Source organism: Eschrichtius robustus, chromosome 11 (assembly GCF_028021215.1).
Source record: "Eschrichtius robustus isolate mEscRob2 chromosome 11, mEscRob2.pri, whole genome shotgun sequence".
NCBI classification, from domain to species: Eukaryota; Metazoa; Chordata; class Mammalia; order Artiodactyla; family Eschrichtiidae; genus Eschrichtius; species Eschrichtius robustus.
This window is the reverse complement of record NC_090834.1, coordinates 67,780,961-67,800,212: the sequence shown is the minus strand read 5'-3', so window position 1 is coordinate 67,800,212 and position 19,252 is coordinate 67,780,961. Positions and strand designations below refer to the sequence as shown.

Genomic DNA, 19,252 nt, shown 5'->3' with positions numbered 1-19,252 from the left:
TTTGTCATTTGCCTTCATTGTGATTTTCATTTAGGTCTCTGTCTTCTTAAGAGCATATTGAACATTTTTGAGATGTAAAGATTAGACTCATTGGAAACCAGAACTGCGTCAGACAGAATTGACCAATTTACTCTGCTTTAGCTTGGTACAGTGATTATCCACTGTATCAGGAAAAACTTTGAGTTGTATTGTTTTGAACATATAGGGAGTGAAAAGCTGAAAGAAAGAAGGAAAACTGTCAGGTGACTACAGAAACTCAAGGGTGAAAATATGCCCTGAGAGAAGAAATATAATAAGTTAAAAAGACTGGAATGTGGTAAAGTGTGCATTTGGATACCAGGAAAGAAGAAAACCTAAGATGCATGCAGAAAAGTGGATTGTGGCTAATGATTTCTCCTGCGTGTGAAGCTTTTCAGAGTTGAATCTTTTTACTAAGTAAAGGGAAGTAAGTGGGAAGTATGGTTTTCCAGGGGAAAGTTGAGGGAAGATGCATTTTAAAGGAAATACAGTTAAGAAAGATTTGGGGTCAGTATCCTGGTATTGTATAACTTCATTATTTGAATAGGTGGACCTTTTTGGATGTTGGATCATTAGTCAGTGCTTTGTCACATCCATTCGAAATCTGAGAACCAATTGGATAAAAACATGAATGCTAAACTGTGTTTCTTTGTTTCATATTATTCAGTTATTTATGAATTTTATTCCTGAAGTTATTTTAAAATATATCCCTTGGACTGATATCCTAAATTCCACATTTATAACTGTGTCCAATATAATAAATCTGTTTCTTGATTAGTATGCTGAAACTTAAAAAGAATTCTGTCAGAAGGAAAACTTGTGTTCTGTGCTGGTCTTTGCCATTTATTGTCAATATGATGGCTGTATAGAACTAATGTGTAGCGTGATCACATGAGAAAATTCTGTTGACGTATTGTAATGATAATAAATATTGAGTGTTTAGCACAACGTGCCAGGCATGGAATTAAGCACTTTACATACATCATCTCTAATCCTTATAACAATGTAAAATAGGTGTCATTATCCCCATTTTACTGGGAATAATTGGCTCAGGATCATATGGTTATTAAGTGATTGAATCCAGATTTTAAATTCAGGAATTTTCCTCTATCCAGTTCCTAAGACTATCTTCTTTCACTCCATTAGGCTGGCTCATCTCCAACTGGAAAAATAGTGGTACTTCCAAAGGCTGACTTTATACTTTTTTCTTTATAAAGCTCTTTAATGTATTTTCTCATTTGACTTGAAAATGGCCCTGTGAGGTAGATAGGGCAGGTGTTGATATGTGAGGAAATTGAAGATTAGAAAGGTTTTTTCCTTGCCTACTAGGAGTGATTTATTTATGGATTTCAAAGAATAGCAAAACATCAAATGGGAATCAGTGTTTGAGACTCTGGGACTGATCCCTTTAAGAACTGAATATCTACTTCTTGCGTTTTTACAAGACTATTCCAGAACTGCAAAATTTTATAGCCAGTAAGCGACCAGAGCTGGGGTTGTGACCCAGGTTTGTTTCTATCACAGGACAGAATATGCAGTGTATGTAAGGGAGTGTGCCAAGCCATTTTGATGCAAAAACAAAGTAACTGAAATATAATGATAGCTTAAATTTAATCTGTAACTTAAATTTAACGATACATAGCTTACACTAAGCCAAAACAAAACTGAAAACTGCAATAAAATAAATATCTAGTAATTATACATTCTTAAGGGTGATTGTAAAACACTAACAGCCCCCATCCTATAGAATAGCACTTTTAAAGTGATCATCGTGAGGGATGTATTACTAGGTAAGATGGAAATCGCCCTTCAAATGTACTCTGCATTTCTTGAGCCCTTGCTGGGCTTTTTCCCCTCCACAGTCTAATTCTGTTCCATTTAATTTAATCAAATCTGTTCATTCAGTATGTATATTAGGTACCTACTAGTTCCAGGCATTTTCTAGGTACATGATTCCACTAATATCCTTGAGAAGGGGATACACATACATGATGAATGAGTATTTGGGAATATTCCAATGGATTATCATCAGACTTTATGAGATTCCTTCCAGTTCTGTGATTCTAAATCCGTGATGGTCCTAAAGTAAATACAAAGTTTTTTCTGAAGTAAATACAAAGTTAAAAACAGACATGATGGTAAAGTTACTTTCTTGGGTTGTGCAGGAAGTTGAGCAGAGGGAGGAAGGATGGTCTCAATGCAAGGAAAATAATCCAGATGGTTCTATTTTTAACTAGTCGTTTTTTTTTTTTTTGGTGTTTTTTTTTTTATCACATTTCTAAAATTCCCTTTTGGTAAGCAAAAACCAACCGTATAATTTGACTGTTTCCTTATTATTGGGTTAGAATTGAAACCTGGTGATTCCATTCAGATGTTTGTAAATACTTTATTGCACTGAAGTCTGGTATGTGTATCTAGCCTCTCTCTTTCACTTCCCTTTGAAGTACCTCAAAAACAAACGTTAACTGTCCAGTTTCTTATCATCATTCCCTTATAGTGCTTTTCAGTGAGTAGGGATGAATTGTAGGAATGTGAGTAGATGTGAGTAGGATGAATTGCAACTGGGCTTAGCTGCTTTTTTAACTTTCTAAAGCTTCCTAAATAATTAAGAAAAGTGTTTGGTGAGTTTGGTGGAGAAGGGAAAGGGAAGGTGGAATGAAGACGAAGGAAAGGAATAAATCCATTAGAGACAAATGTGTAAGTGTTGGCAAAGTTATACCATGAAGATTTTTATTGGCCATACATTGGTACAGCTTTTCTTTCCATGCCGGGTTGATAATACTGTGTCTGCCTACTTTGGCTATCAGAATTCTTGATGTCTGCATGACAGCACATTTAGCTACTCACCTGCTCTTTCTCTACGATTCTTGGTATACACTTATAAAAGACAACTATCTGAATGCAAAATGAAAATATTAAGATAGGTCAGATCAAGAGCTTTATAAACATCTGTTCCAAGGCAGCAAGAAATCAATTGGACATGTGTTTTACTGTTTTACATAGTGCATTTTTTCTAATTTATTTTTCATCTGCGGTAGTACATAAACATTTGCTAGACTGTGTAATTTGTTTTCTTAAAAATTAAAGGAAAAATGAGAGGACTTGGACTTTCTTATAAAATAATATGAGATTTCTATTTGTGCCTAATAAGTATTTCATTGCCCAGTGTTGAAACAAATAAGTCTGAAAACTAATGAGAGAACAAAGCCCAAATGCAGGAGTAGCCATTCTAAATCACATAAGATCTGTTCCCTTTACATTTCTGCAGAAAGTTAATTTCACTCCCAGGCACATTCAGTCTACACTGATGATATTTGTACTCTTTGCCAACTGTGAATAAAGGGGTTTGTTGCTGTTGTTATAGGAAGGAAGTAAAATATTGCAGTCATCTTTCATCTTAAAAAGTCAAAACATAAACAACTTACTTAGATTGTTAGGATGAAATGAGGCTCCCACCCCAAAGCGTAAAAATCAGATTCCTTCCTCCACCCTGTCTGGTTTGCTTGTCCATTTTCAGTCGGGTTTACTGTGGTGTAATCTACAGGTAGTAAGATTTACCCTTCTTAACATGCGGTTTGATGGGTTTTGGCAAATGAATGAGTTTTGCAGCCACCGCCACCACACTAAGGGCGTAGAGCATTTCTGTCGCCCCAAGTTTCTTCTTAATGCTCCCTTAGAGTCACATCGCACTGCCACTTCAGACTCTTGGCAACTGATCTGTTTTCTGTCTCTGTAGTTTTTGCTTTTTCCATAATGTCATGAAATAGTTTTTCGAGTCTGGTTTCTTTCTCTTAGCATAATGCATTTCAGACTCACCCATGCCACTGCATGTATGTCATTCCTGTTTATTGTTGAGCAGTACTCCATTGTATGGTTATATCAGAGTTTTATTTATCTGTTGAGCAAATGAAGGACAGTATTGGCAATTATGAGTAAAACCACACTAAACATTTGCACAGGTTTTTGTGTGAACATGTATATTTATTTCTCCTGAGTTAATATTTAGGAGTAGGATACTGGAAAAATGGTAACAAAATGTTAACTCTGTAAGAAACTGCCAGACTGTTGTCTTAAGTCTATACCATTTTTACTTTCCCGCCAGCAATATATGAGTGTTCTGTTTGCTTTGTGTCTTCACCAACACTTGGTATCCTCAGTTGTTTTTTTGTTTTGCTTTGTTTTTAGCCATTTTAATAGGTGTGTGGTTTTATCCTTTTACGGCTTTAATTTGCATGCCAGCGGGTGAGTGAGAGTATTAGTTCTCCTAGCTAGTCACTTTGTGCTTTCTTGGTACTTGTAAAAAGAAGACTTGTCTTAGACCATGAAGCCTCCATCTGGAGTCATGAATTAGAGCAGTTGTTCTAACAGGGGCAAACTCTGTCCCCCCAGAAATTTGTCAGCATCTGGAGACATTTTTTGGCTGTCTCAACTAGAAAGGGTATACTAGTAGCATCTAGTAAGTAGAGGCCAGGGATGCTTCTAAACATCTTACAGTATACAAGACACCCACTTTTCCCTGCCCCCCACCACCAAACAAAGAATTATCTAGCCCAAAATGTCAATAGTGTCAAGGTTAAGAAACCCTGAATTAGGGCAACCAGCACGTTACATATTGAAGTCATACACCAAATTTCTTTGTATTAAGGATGAGACATTAATTCTATTAGGTGATCATTGAAAGGCCTGTGAGGATGGAAAATTGAGAGTGTTTCATTCCATCAAATGTTGTGTTCACAGCCAGGCAACTCTAAAAAGTCCAGTTACATTTTTTTCAGTGTTTAACTATTTAGTCCAATTGATAGTATTGGTTTTGGCTGTATTTAAAAGGATTTTTAAGAATTTGTGTAACACAGGTCTAGGTATGATTGGTGCACATTAAATAATTATTAAATACCTAAATTAATATGGGAAACTTGGTAAACCCTTGACAAGGTCACATTGATTTTGTCATTCATCGCTGAGACCAATGTGTTGGAAGAAATTTTTTTTCCCAGTGTGCCTACTTTAAATTTCCAGTAGGGTTTGGGGCTTTTTGTTTTGTTTTGTCTTGCTTTGCTTTGCTTTTATTTGAAGTGCTTTCTCAGCCTTGTTTTTTGTAAGCCCTAGGCATATTCTCATTTAGCTTGCCAAAAAAAAGAGAGAGAGAGAGAAAGAGAAAAGAAAAATCCATGTTTCCAGACCAGATGCTGTGTGTGTCATTTTTTCAAGTCTGAGAAAATCATTATACCTCCCATTGCTATAGTATACTCTAAAAGCAGGATTACAGAGCCCACTTCTTGAAAATCATTATCCAACTTTAAAATTCCCTCTAAATGATAGTACATTTTGCCAGCTTTCTTGTTGCTTTGGACAGAATTATGTTCACCATAAGTATGTAGTTGTCTAAATCCTTGGTCATTACTTTATATTTGCACTTCTCTAAAATCAAAGATGAATATTTGGCTGCTTTTTTGTTCTGTTGGAAAATAATGCATTTCCTTATTTCAACACGGAGATTCAACAATGAAATTGGGCTGCGGTTTTTAATGAGCTCAGTAATCTTAAAGGGACTGATCTAAACGCATTTGGAGTTACAAATAATAGCATGTTTCCAAGAACATGCAGAGTTCAACGAGCCTTAAAATGTCTCTCATTTCTGCTATCTTCTCAAAAGTCATTATGTGACTAAGGTGGGTGTGAGGTGGTGAATGTGGTCCTTTATATTTACCATACTGCCCGCTAGAGGGCAGCAGCGTACAGATACGGCCACCAGAAACCAAATAGTACGGAGATCCTGGACCATGAGCCTTTTTTGAATTTTCTAAACACAGTTGAATATATTATCATTTAGTAACTATAGCCCATAATCTGAATTTTTATGAAGACTATCTGTACAGCTAAAGGATAGCCTCAGCTTTGAACTGTTTTAAAATCATTTTTTAGAATGCTTATTATTCTGAATTGTGTATGGATTTGGTTTACAATATTTCAAATTGCTTATGAGAAAAAAAATACTATTAGTGACAGATAGCTATATCTTTTCTTTAATAAGTGATTTTTATTTAAACCCTCATTGAGTACTATTATTGTTGTCATTGTTGTTAAAATATAAGTAGCTGGTGATATGATGGGAACCCTGGGAGAAAGAGGTGGTTTTAGTTTCAGAGGCATGGTGTCATGCCATAGAATATGCAGTGACTAAACATTTTTCAAATGAATATAGACTTTTGGAAAAGAGCTTTCAGATTTATTCTGGGGAAGTGTGTGTGTGTGTGTGTGTGTGTGTGCACGCGCGTGTGTGTGTGTGTGTGTTGTAAAGCTTTCCTATAACAACTTGTTCCACCGTCACAAGAACCTTGTGAAGTAGATACTATATTATTATCTTCCTTACAGATGAGGAAACTAAAACCCAAGTGGTAAGAGAATTGATACTGTACCGGGTCACGCTACTAGTGAGTGGCTAAGCTAGGATTTGACCCAGGCAGTCTGATATCAGAGACCATGAGCTAAAAATACTTTGTTGTATTACCTTCTCTCATTGAATTGTCTAACTTTTCCTTCTGAATTATAGTGCTTCCTGTCTCTGTCACATTTTCACATATAGTCCTGCTTCTGGGCTTCTCTATTCCATTAGTCCTTTAACCCTTCAGTGACACCAATTACCATACTGTATTAATTGTTAAAGGTTTGCATAAATTTTGATATCTGGAAAGTCTGACTTCTCTATTTACTCTTCTTCAGAATTGCCTTGACTATTTTTGGATCTTTCATCTTCCTTATAAAGTTTAGGATGAACCCGTAACATTACAGAATTTTGATTAGAAGCAATCAATATGTGTATCTTTATTTTTCTAAACCACCTTAAGTCATTTTTGGAGCAAGAGAGAAGAATATATAGTAAGAGAGAGGGAGAGAAAATATACTAGAAAAGATACTGGCATCACTAAGAAGATTTCTACTTTTATTTTTCCACTTTTTAAAATTTGTTTTAATGAATATTATTTACATAATAGGAAGTATATTTAAAGTTTTTATTTTATTATAAAGAAAATAAGTATAGATAGAAATGGAAGTAGTGAAGAATGTACTTTAAATAATTCAGAACTCAAAATCCACATGAATTACCTCCCCCTCCTGAAAGAAATATCTGCCCAATGGGTTTTAGAAAGTTGATATTTATAACTTTTGAGAAGACGAGGTATCTTAGATATTGTGCCTAAAGAACAGAGAAAAAACATACTGCTTTTGGAAAAGGGCAGTTTCAGAAACTCTGGACCAGTGATATTGGTGTTAATCCAGGTGTAATTTTAGAACAGTTTTTTCAACATATAGTTTAGAAAGTGGTGATTGTGAAGACTTGGCATAGGAATTTACTTATTTTTTCCTGTGTTTGCTAACGATATAAGGGGAAAATACAAAGTGTGTATGAGGGCCACTTTGGCAAGAACAAGTTTTCAATCTGGTTTCACCTTCTCAGGAACCTTTTAAGAAAAGCATAAGTATAGTCATACCTCAGAGATATTGTGGGTTCAGTTCCAGACCACTGCAATAAAGCGAATATCACAATAAAGTGAGTCACACAAATTTTTTGGTTTCCCAGTGCATATAAAAGTTGTGTTTACACTGTGCTGTAGTCTTTTAAGTGTGCAATAGTATTTGTGTCTAAAAAAACAATGTACATGCCTTAATTTAAAAATACTTTTTTGCTAAAAAATGCTAACCATCATCTGAGCCTTCAGCAAGTCATAATCTTTTTGTAATAATAACATCAAAGATTCCTGACCACAGATCACCATAACAAATATAATAATGATGAAAAGTTTGAAATATTGTGAGAATTACCAAAACATGACATAGAGACACAAAGTGAGCAAATACTGTTGGAAAAAATGGTGCCAGTAGACTTGTTCGACACAGGGTTGCCACAGACCTTCAATTTGTAAAAAACCTAGTATCTACGAAGCACAATAAAGTGAAGTGCAATAAAACAAGGTATGCCTGTATATACTTAGGCAAAGTTATTTATCCAGCATCATATAATGATCAGAGCAAAAACTAGAACCCAGGCTTTTGATACTTAAAGGAGTATTATTTCCATTGTATTGCTGAGATATGCTCCCTATATCATCTGCTGTGGTCCAACCTTTCCTTTTCTGGGTCTGGGTCAAATAACCAAAAAGAATTGTGGGGAGCAGCTCTGGCAGATGATAAGAGTTGGCCATTTTAACTGTCCAGAGAATGTATAGGGCAGTATTGAGCCTAATGTACAACGTGAATAACACAGGTTCAGGAGGAAAAAGAAATTTTCTGGTTGCAAAGAAGAATAAATGCAAGAATTGGTCTAAGAATGATTGTATAGCAGCCTTCTTTAGAGAACTTTGTAAAAAGGATGGATTCCACTCTGCCCGTAGTATTTGAAATATAATTCTACTTAAGTCGTAGCTGGATAAAAGTCCATGCCAGCCCTAAGGGTCTATGAAAATATTAGCTGACACAATTAATTTAATTACTGCAATGCTAATATGTGTTCAACATTGTGTCCCACTCATTAGGATACAGTAGGAAGTAGTTTAGGGTGCCTGCTACGTGCCAGGCAGTTTCTAGATGCAATATGTATACAGCAGAGGATTAAAAAATAGTTTTTAATTGATCAAAATGTCTGTCCTCTTGAGTTTCATTTTAATGAGAAAAGGATAGACAATAAACAAGTTAAATAGAATTTATAGTATGTGAGAAGGTGACAAGGAAAATATAGTAAGGGGGATAGGGACTGTGTTGGGGGGTATCATTTTAGATAGGGTGGCCACGAAAGGTGGCATTTGAGCAAAGACATGCAGGAAAAGAGAGAGGGTGCTGTACAAATTGGTGGGAGACAGGCATTCCAGGCAGAGGGAACAGTTAAGTGTAAAGACTTTGAGGCAGGAATTAGAAGCCCTGTGTAGCAGGAGCAGAATGAATGAAGGAAACAGTAGTAGGGCACAGTCATATAGAGAAGCCAGATCTTGTAAATTATTGTAAGGACTTTTGGTTTTACTCTGAATGAGATGAAGAGCTATTTGAATGAGCAGAGTAGTTAGGTGATGATTTGACATACTTTAACTAGATCACTCTGTCTGCAGTGTTAAAAATAGAGTGAGGGTAGGAGCAAAGGGTGGAGCAGGGAGACTGGTTAAGAGACTGTTCTGTAGCAACATGAGAGATATTGGCTTGAACCAAGATGTATTGAAAAGTGGTCAGGTTATAAACATATTTTAAAGGCAAAGTGTAAAAGGTTTGCAGAGGAATGGATAATTTGGTATTAGAGAAAGGCATTAATGATTAAGCTGCTCACCGGAGTGACTGGAAAAAATAAATATGCCATTTACTGAAGTGGGGAAGACTGTAGAAAGCAGATTTGGAGGAGGTGAATATTAAGTGCTCCATTTTGGACATATATTTACAATGTTATTTTAAATCCAAATGGAAACACTATGTGCAGGTGGTTGAATATACAGGTATGGAGTTCAGGAGGAAGCTCATTTGGAGATAAAAATTTGTGAATCATTGGTGTTTTATGGTTTAAAAATAAGAGACTGGAAGTTATCACCAAGAAAGTAAGTGTAAATAGAAAAGTGGCCCATGGTCTGAGCCCTGGGGTATTCACATAGTTAAGAGATTAGGGAGATGAAAAATAAACAAAGATGTAACAAGAAGACCTAGAAACCAAGTGAAGAAAGTGTTCCTTGAAGAGGAAAAACAGTGATCAGCTGTATCAGATGCTGCTGGTAAATCATGTAAGAAGTAAGATTCCAATACTCTATATATTTTATGACATATATTTGAATGTATGTACAATGTCTCATCTCTCTGATTTCAGTTTCTGTCTTTCTGGCTGACAATCTGCCATTGTTCTTTTAACTTTGGAATCATTTTACGTATGTTTGATATCGCAGGAAAATCCAAACCCTCATATGGCGTTTCAGAAAGTTCCACGTCCAACAGAAGGATCCCACTTGCGAGTTCATATTCTTCCTTTCCCAAAGATTAATGAAACTCGGGTACAGGAATTAATACAGGAAAATCTTGCCAAGAACCAGAATGCACCTCCTGCTTCAAGAGTGGAAAAGAAATGTGTTGTGCCCGCAGGTCCGCCTGTTGGTATGTATTTGTCCATTTGTTTGTTTTAAAACTAAACCTTTTGAGGACTTCCCTGGTGGTCCAGTGGTAAAGAATCCACCTTCCAATGCAGAGGACGTGGGTTCGATCCCTGGTCGCAGAACTGGGATCCCACATGTCACAGGGCAGCTAAGCCCGTGCGCCACAACTACTGAGCTCGCGTGCCTCGATGAGAGAGCCCAGGTGCCGCAAACTACAGAGCCCATGTGCTCTGGAACCCCTGCGCCACAACTACAGAGCCCACGCACCCTGGAGCCTGTGTGCCACAACTAGAGAGAGAAAACCTGAATGCCACAAGTAGAGAGAAGCCCGTGCACTGCAACGAAGAGCCTGCACGCCGCATTGAAAGATCCGGCATGCCGCAACAAAGATCCCATGTGCTGCCACTAAGACCCGACGCAACCAAAAATAAATAAAAATAAATAATAAATAAATCTTAAAAGGAAAAAAGTAAACCTTTTATCAGGATATAAGACACAAAAACAGAAGTGCACGGCTTGATGAGTTTTCACAAAGTGAACAAATTCATGTAACCAGAATCAGCACTATCAATACCTAGAAACACTTTTCCATTCAATACCCCTCACAGGGTAACCATTAGCCGAACTGCTCCTACTGTGGAATCTTCTCTTTTTTAAAAACAGCTATATTGAGATGTAATTCACATACCATAAAATTCACCCATTTAAAGTGTGGAATTCAGGATTTCCCTGGTGGCACAGTGTTTAAGAATCCGCCTGCCAATGCAGGGGACACGGGTTCGAGCCCTGGTCCGGGAAGATCCCACATGCCACGGAGCAACTAAGCCCGTGAGCCACAACTACTGAGCCTGCGCTCTAGAGCCTGAAAGCCACAACTGCTGAGCCCATGTGCCACACCTAATGAAGCCCGCGCGCCTAGAGCCCATGCTCTGCAACAAGAGAAGCCTCCGCAATGAGAAGCCCGCGCACCGCAACGAGGAGTAGCCCCTGCTCACCGCAACTAGAGAAAGCCCGCGTGCAGCAGTGAAGACCCAACCCAGCCAAGGAAAAAAAAAAAAAGTGTGCAATTCAGTGGTTTTTAGTATCTTCACAGAGTGCGTTTTCACTGTCTAATTTCAAACATTTTCATTCCTCCAAATAGAAACACCGATAGCCATTAGCAATTACTCCCCACCCCCACCCCCAAAACCACTCCTTCCCCAGCTTTAGGCGGTAATCTACTTCCTGTCTTTATAGATTTGCCTATTCTGGATATTTTATATAAATGGAATTGTACAATGTGTGATCTTTTGTGATTGGCTTCTTTCATGGAGCATAATATTTTCAAGGTTCATCCATGTAGCATATGTAGTACTTCATTGCTTTTTGTGGCTGAATAATATTCCATTGTATGGGTATGTATCACATCTTGTTATCCATATATCAGTTGATGGACATTTTGGTTGTTTCTACTTTTTGGCTACTAATAATAGTGCTGCTGCGAGCATTCATGTGTAAGTTTTTGTGTGGACATATGTTTTCAGTTCTCTCAGGTATATACCTAGGAGTGGAACTGTCGGGTTATATGATAAGCCTGTGTTTAATGTTTTGAGGAACTGCCAGGCTATTTTCCAAAACAACCACACTATTTTACATTCCTACCAGCAATGTATGGGCATTCTGGTTTCTCCACATCTACTAATGTAGAGTATCTTCTCATGAGCTTATTGGCCATTTTTGTATCTTCTCTGGAAAAAAATGTGTCCTCTGTTCAGATCCTTTGCCCATTTTTAATACTTTATTTATTTTATTTATTTATTTATTTATGACTGTGTTGGGTCTCTTAGTTTTCGTGTGAGGGCTTTCTCTAGTTGCGGCAAGTGGGGGCCACTCTTCATCGCGGTGCGGGGGCCGCTCTTCATCGCGGTGCGCGGGCCTTTCACTATCGCGGCCCCTCCCGTTGCGGGGCACAGGCTCCAGACGCGCAGGCTCAGTAGTTGTGGCTCACGGGCCCAGTTGCTCCGTGGCATGTGGGATCTTCCCAGACCAGGGCTCGAACCCGTGTCCCCTGCATTAGCAGGCAGATTCTCAACCACTGCGCCACCAGGGAAGCCCCCTTTGCCCATTTTTAAATTGAGCTATTTGTCTTTTTGTTTAAGAAGTCTCTGTATGTTCTGTATACAAGTCCCTTATGAAACATGTTAATTTGCAAATATTTTTTCCCATTCTCTGCATTGTCTTTTTTTTTTTCTTTACTGATTTTTATCTCTTCTTTTTCTTCAGCTACTGCGGGAGATGTGTTAAAGTCTCCCATGATAAGTAATAGAATTGCCTAGTTCTCATTTTAGTTCTGTCCATTTTTTCTTTATGTATTTTGAAATTGATTTATTGTATGCAAATATATTTACAAATATTATAGCATCCTGGTGATTGATCCCTTTATCATTATGGAATGTCCTTCTTTGTCCCTAGTAACTCTTCTTGGCATAAAGTGTACTTTGAGTTTTATATAGTTAGACCAGCCTTCCTTTGGTTAGTGTTTGTATGGTTTATCTTTTTTTATTTTTTTATTTTCAAACTCTGGGTCCTTATAATTAAGGTATGCCTCTTGTAAGCAGCATGTGGGGGTTTTTTTTAGCCAGTTTGACTATTGTAGTATATTACTTGTATTTAGCTCATTTATATAAATATAATTACTCGTACAGTAATGGCTTTAATATAATTTACTGGGTTGTTTTTTCTATTTGATCCTCGTGTTTTACATTTTCCCCTGCTTTCTTTCATTCTTTTGGATTAATAAACTATTTTTTATTCCATAATTTATATCTGTTAACTTGTTATTTATATACTTTTACTGTTCTTTTAGAGGTTTACCTCAGGACTATAGCATACATTCACTTTTGTCTGTTCAGCTCTCACCAGAAACTTTGCTGGTCAACCTGGCCATCTGCCGGAATCAAGCCCAGATTCTCAGCTTCCTATCTGTACTCAATATTGGCAAATCTCTTAGGGAAAAAGTGGATGTGCTTGTTAACTTACCTCTTTGGTCTTTTCCTTTCTCTGGAATTTTAGGTCCTCTAATCCTTGTGCTTCTGTAGCACTCTGATATATTTAAATAGATGGCTTTTGCATTTTATCTTACTTTTATAATTGTTCCTGGTGGGAGTTCTGGTTTGTTACAAACTGTTCCATCATACTTGGAAGTGTGTAATTTTATTATTAAAATTCCAGGATAATAATATATTAATTATTTATGTTTAATTATTTATTAATTATTTATGTTGTTTATGTTGTAATGTTAATAATTTATGTATCTTAACATTTATGTTATATAGTAATGTTAATATTACTTATTATTTATTATTTACTTAATAATGTTAATTTGCTATTATTTCCCTAAGTATTAACTGCTTTTACTTAAGTGTTGATTGTACTTTCACACAGAGAAGAGATGGAGGAGAAGTAGACATGTTAGGGTAGTTATTTTTTGAAGGGTTTGGTCATTTAACTTTAATATCCATGAGCTAGTTGAATGATTTCTTTAAATAGCCACATGAACAGATTAGAAGTTGGTTTAAATTTTAATTTGCTTGAATTGTAGCCTTGTCTCAATATTGTTTTTGTATAATCTCTTTACTTTCTTCATTTTCAATCATCAAATTCTTTTTTTAGATGCATATGGAATGTCTCATTGTAGTCAGTCAGAGAGGTATACATGACTCAGTATTTGTCCCTGCATGCACTTCCTGTAAAACCAGAATGAATGAATGAATGAACAAACGAACGAACGAACGATGAATGAATGAGTGAAAGACGAATACAGGGACCTCTGTCCAACTTTCTGGTTCATTTGAGTTGATCAGAATTAGGATTTCCCTTGTATTAAAATTAAAAGGTCTGAATGTTTCATTTTACATGATACCCATTTAATATGAATGTAGAATTGCTCTGTCACTTTAAGAGCCATTCACATTTTGAGAGGTTAATTAGTTTCCAGCTATTCCTCAGAGGGGCCAGAGTGATGATGAACACTATTCAAATGCTATTTCAAATGCTAGAAATAACATTTGAAAGCCAAAGCCTTGGGAAGGAAGCCCTGGGAGGTCAAACACCCATAAACCAGAGTTGTTATCAAATGTTAGAAAGCTAGTATTAGAATGCCACAACTGGGGATTTGGCCAATGCCTGATACATCAGTAACTCTAAGTGAAGAACTTTCTTCTGGGAATGAACTAAGTCATAGTCTCCAAAGGAAAATAATAATTCCCAGATGGTAAACAGATTCATTATAAGAAAATGTGGGGTTTTTAATGGTTCATCCTAAAGAAAGTTTAAAATGCTGCTAAAAAGATTTTAGAATTAAAATTTTATAAACATAGGTTAAAGATGTTACTCTCTCAATAAAGCATGTGGTCTTATTTGGAGACTAAGAAGTTTTCTACTCTAAATATAGATCAATTTCAATTTCAGTCTATGCCACTGACCTACACATGTGGGAAGCACCAGAGTGCAAAATTAAGAATGCACATTTCAGACAGAAAAGTCATATGAAATAATCTGTTTTACAGTCATGGTCATTAATGTTAATCTTACATGATTTTAAGTGATTTCAAGAAAACTGTAGTAAAAACCAAGTAAGACTGATTTCCTGATTCTGATAAAGCACTGTGGTTATGTAAGATATCACCATGGGGGAAGGTGATAAGTGCATGGATCTTCTCTGTACTAATTTGCAACTTTTTGTAAGCTTATAATTATTTCAAGATTTTTAAAAGTTTAAAAAATTATTTGAAGGATATAAAGTTTCATATTGATGAAATGAAAGGAATGCTAAGAGTAAGACACGGTGGTCTTTCTTGTTAGGTAAGAGCAGCCATAAAATATAAGGCTTAAGAATTATTGATACTGCCTCATTTGTACAAATTATATAGTGTGGTTCTTTGTGAAATTATACTTTTTATTTGACAAATACTGCTTTAATTTATATCTTTCTAATATTCTTTTAATAAGTTAAATTTATTTTAAGTAATTTAAGCCTATGTAGTACACTAGAATTATCCAACCTTGTAAAGTTGACAGGTACTAAGTTCACAGAACTGAGAAGTGACTCTCCCAAATTTGTATAGCAATTCTTTGGCCATGATCATTTCTCTTTGTGTGCAATGCTTCTTCAGGTCACCTGTACTCAGATTTGCAGAACCTAATTTTTTGTGGTATGTGGTTTTTCTTTGGTAATATGTTAGAAATATCAACTTCTTTTTCTGTTAGTAGTCAGTCCTCTTACATATGAGTGTTAGCTATTTTTGTCATGATCTTGTACGCAAAACATTTTTTTATCTGTTTGTTTACAATTAAAGGAAAAATTATTACCTTTGCTTAATAAAATTTTACTGAGCAATGTAAATGTGAATTAATTTGCATAAGAGTTAAGTACAGTGTTAGAATCTATCCTGTGAAATTATCCTAAATGACCCATTGACTAGCCTGCCACTTCACAACCTAAAAATGTAATCAAAGTGAGGAAATGAAATACTTTCAGTGTCACGTAACAAGGGAAAAAAAAACGCTTAAGTGTTGGTCATGTAAACAGAGTCATAAACTGTAAACAGTAATATTCCCCTTTTGTAATTGCTGAAGGAGTTTAATTTGTGTTTTCCTTATACTCCTTTACTAGTTTCAATAATGGATAAGGTGACAACAGTTTTCAACAGTGCACAGAGATTGGAAGTTGTTAGAAACTGCATCTCATTCATATTTGAAAATAAAACATTGGAGACTGAAAAGGTAATAAAATGCCATCTTTCCCAAGTAAGCATTCATCACATCCCTTTCAGATTTCTATGTTTAGCTTGCCTACTGACCGCTCCTCTGATTCAATCCCTTTTCCTTACAAAGTATCCTTTCATTGTTTTGATCATTTTAAATGAACAGTGTCTAAGATTTAAAATCTTAGCCAAGCCTAATTATATGGCAACCAGAGAAGTACTGATAGTCATTTCCCCCCCCCTGGAACTTTTAAACATTGTTCATTAATTCTATTTTGGCATATTACTTAGAAACTTAACATTTAAAATATAATTTTATTTATTACAAAGAATCTAGTTACAACAAGTAATGAATTATAAAAATTGTGGTATTCATTTAGATGTGCCTTGTTAAAGCACATTTTCTTGCCTTCTTTAATAAAACATACTAAACATATGTAAGCTTTCCTTAGTGACTCGTCATAATTCTGAACATTTATTACAAGGGGCTAGTAAAACATGTAAAATAAAGTTTTTACCCTTGCACTAAATGACCTCAAGCCTCTTTATATTTTCAGTGTTTTTGGTATCCATTTTTTTCTTATGGTTGAAGTGTTACAGACTTTCTTTTGCTTCTCTTGCTTTCAGCTTTCACAGCCTATTTCCTGTACCCGTTGTAACAATATTAGGTCCCTCTACTCTCAGTCTTCTTCTCTTCCTTCTTATTTACCCCTTTGTTCTCATTTTAGGTTTTCAAAGTTAAATTATTACTTTATGTAAAGTAAATTAATTCAGCCCTAAAGGTGAAATGGAAGATGCGTTCTTGTGGGTGATGAAGTGAAAGAGTTTTAGTACATACACCTAGAGATATCTGTTTGTTGCTCTGAGTGTTTTTCCTTCTTAATTATGCTTTTGAAATAAGAAGAGATTGTAGAATTTTCCAGTCATAAATTAAAACTGAGTAGTGATTAAGTTGCTAATCACTTTAAAAGTATAAAATCACCGATGATTCTTGTCATTTTAATTTTTCCTTCTATTCTTGCCATGGAGATGTGACCAGTTATTGAAAGAATGTGTCTAAGTGTCTGTGGTTTTGACTCATAATCTGAAGCAACAGTTAATTTGGTGACCACCAAATTTTGATGAGTTAATTTGATGACCAAATTTTGATGAGTTAATTTGGTGACCACCAAATTTTGATGAGTTTTTTTTTAATGAAGTTTAATGTTTTTAAATGTATCACATAAACTAGTCCTACTTATTTTCATGCTGCCTTACAAATAAAAAAATCACTATAAATCCATCTGTTTACAGCTGTCCTTAACAGTACATCAACTCTTTTCTAGCAGTTTAATTCTACTAATAACTCTGTTAAATGGCTTATAGGATACACGTGAGTTTTCAGCGTGATTGAAAGTTACGTTTTTTCCAGTGATACCTTTTGTTCATGTCTTCCTCTCTTGTCCTCAGACTCTTCCTGCTGCACTGAGAGCCCTTAAAGGAAAGGCAGCAAGACAGTGTCTCACTGATGAGCTGGGTTTACATGTTCAGCAAAACCGGGCAATATTAGACCATCAACAGTTCGACTACATAATAAGGATGATGAACTGTACTCTACAGGTAACTTTTAGTTCTTTCAGATTATCCTTCTTATTTGAGAATACTTTTTATTTTTCCAGGCGATTCAGTAATTACCAATATATCAGGTTCTTGAGCCTTCTGCACCTAATAGGATGAAAAGCCAATATCCATACCATTTCTGTCAGAAACACTTATGTATTACTTGGCATAAATATTAAGAGTTTTTTATTCTGTCTTTGTTTTGTCTTGAAAAATATTAGGTTATTTTACTAGTTCTATAAGCAAGCTTTCTGAAAATGAAAAGTCATCTTTAAAACATTCAGTTGTATATTACTTAATGTCTGTATTCATGTCAGCCCTTTTCAGTCAGTTTTCAGTTGTACTATTAAAGCAGAGGGCAATGAATGGTGGGTAATCCAAATGATAAATGAATTACTCAGTTAAGTGTTTACTAAGTACTTTGTGTAGGTAAAGCACAAAAAAAATATTTCCAGGTGGCTTCAACATACGTGTATTATCTTACAGAGATAAATTTCCCACACAATAATGAGGACACAGTTTAGGAGAAAAAAAACAATCTGATTTCCCTATCCTGTCCCTGTGACATTGGCATCGTATTCTTTGTAGGTGATGCAAAAATTCTTTCTTAAACTTTTTGCACAAAGAGAAAAATGTGATTAAATATTAAGATTTCAAAGACTATCTGTCAGACTCCAGAGAAACTTGAGTAAAATGCATGTTAAATTCTGGTAGATTGGAAAGTGAGAATTACAGGGTATAATTAATAATAACATTTGTGGATGAAAGAAGGCCTAAAGAAATGGAAAGATATACCATGTTCATGGATTGGAAGACTCAGTATTATAAAGATATCAGTTCTCCCAAAAATAATCTATAGAGTTACTGCAATTCCCATCAGAATCCCAACAGAAAGAGCAAAAGTCTGAGAATTACCAACATACTCCTAAAACAAATGGCAAAGCCTGGGAATTGGCCTTGTCACATATCAAAAATTAGTTTAAAAGAAGACACACAAATGGCCAAAAGGTAAGTGAAAATGTGCTCCATGTCACTAATCATCGGGAAAATGCAAATCAAAATCACAAGTTACCACCTCACATCTGTTAGAAAGGCTGTTATCAAAGACACAAGGGATAATAAGTATTGGCAAGGATATGGAGAAAAAGGAACCCTTGTGCACTGTCGGTAGGAATGTAAATTGGTGTAGCCACTATAAAAAATAGTACGGAGATTCCTCAAAAAATTAAAAATAGAACCATACCATATGATCCAGCAGTTCCACTCTGGGTATATCCAAAGGAAATGAAAACAGGCTATTGAAGAAGTATCTGCACTCCCATGTTCACTGCAGCATTAGTCACAATAGCCAAGATGTGGAAATAACCTAAATGTCCATCAGTGGATACATGGATAAAGAAGATGTGGTATATATACACAGTACAGTGCAATATTATTCAGCCATGAGAAAGAAGGAAATTCTACCACTTGCAATAACGTGGATGAACCTTGAAGGCATTCTGCCAAGTGAAATAAGCCAGACAGAGAAAGACAAATACTGCATGGTATTATATGTGGAACCTTAAAAAAAAAAAAAGGTCAGACTCTTAGAAACCGAGTAGAAAATGGTTGCCAGGGGCTGAGAGGTGGAAGAAATAGGGAGAGGTCGATTAGTGGTACAAACTTTTAGCTATAAGGTGAATAAGGCCTGAGGATCTGATGTACAACATGGGGACTACAATTGGTAACACTTTATTATATAACTGAAATTGCTAAAAGAGTTGAACTTAAATGTTT

General features: G+C 35.8%; 1 protein-coding gene across 6 annotated transcripts in view; it reads left to right on the top strand.

The window, feature by feature from the left end:
* Positions 1–19,252, top strand: part of SBF2 (SET binding factor 2) — a 469,986-nt gene that overhangs the window by 269,373 nt on the left and 181,361 nt on the right. For all 6 annotated transcript variants that reach the window (XM_068556612.1, XM_068556611.1, XM_068556610.1 and 3 more), the window contains 3 exons: positions 9,930–10,134; positions 15,787–15,896; positions 17,327–17,476. In XM_068556612.1, the coding sequence (XP_068412713.1) occupies positions 9,930–10,134; positions 15,787–15,896; positions 17,327–17,476 (465 nt within the window). The remainder of the gene's footprint in view (positions 1–9,929; positions 10,135–15,786; positions 15,897–17,326; positions 17,477–19,252) is intronic.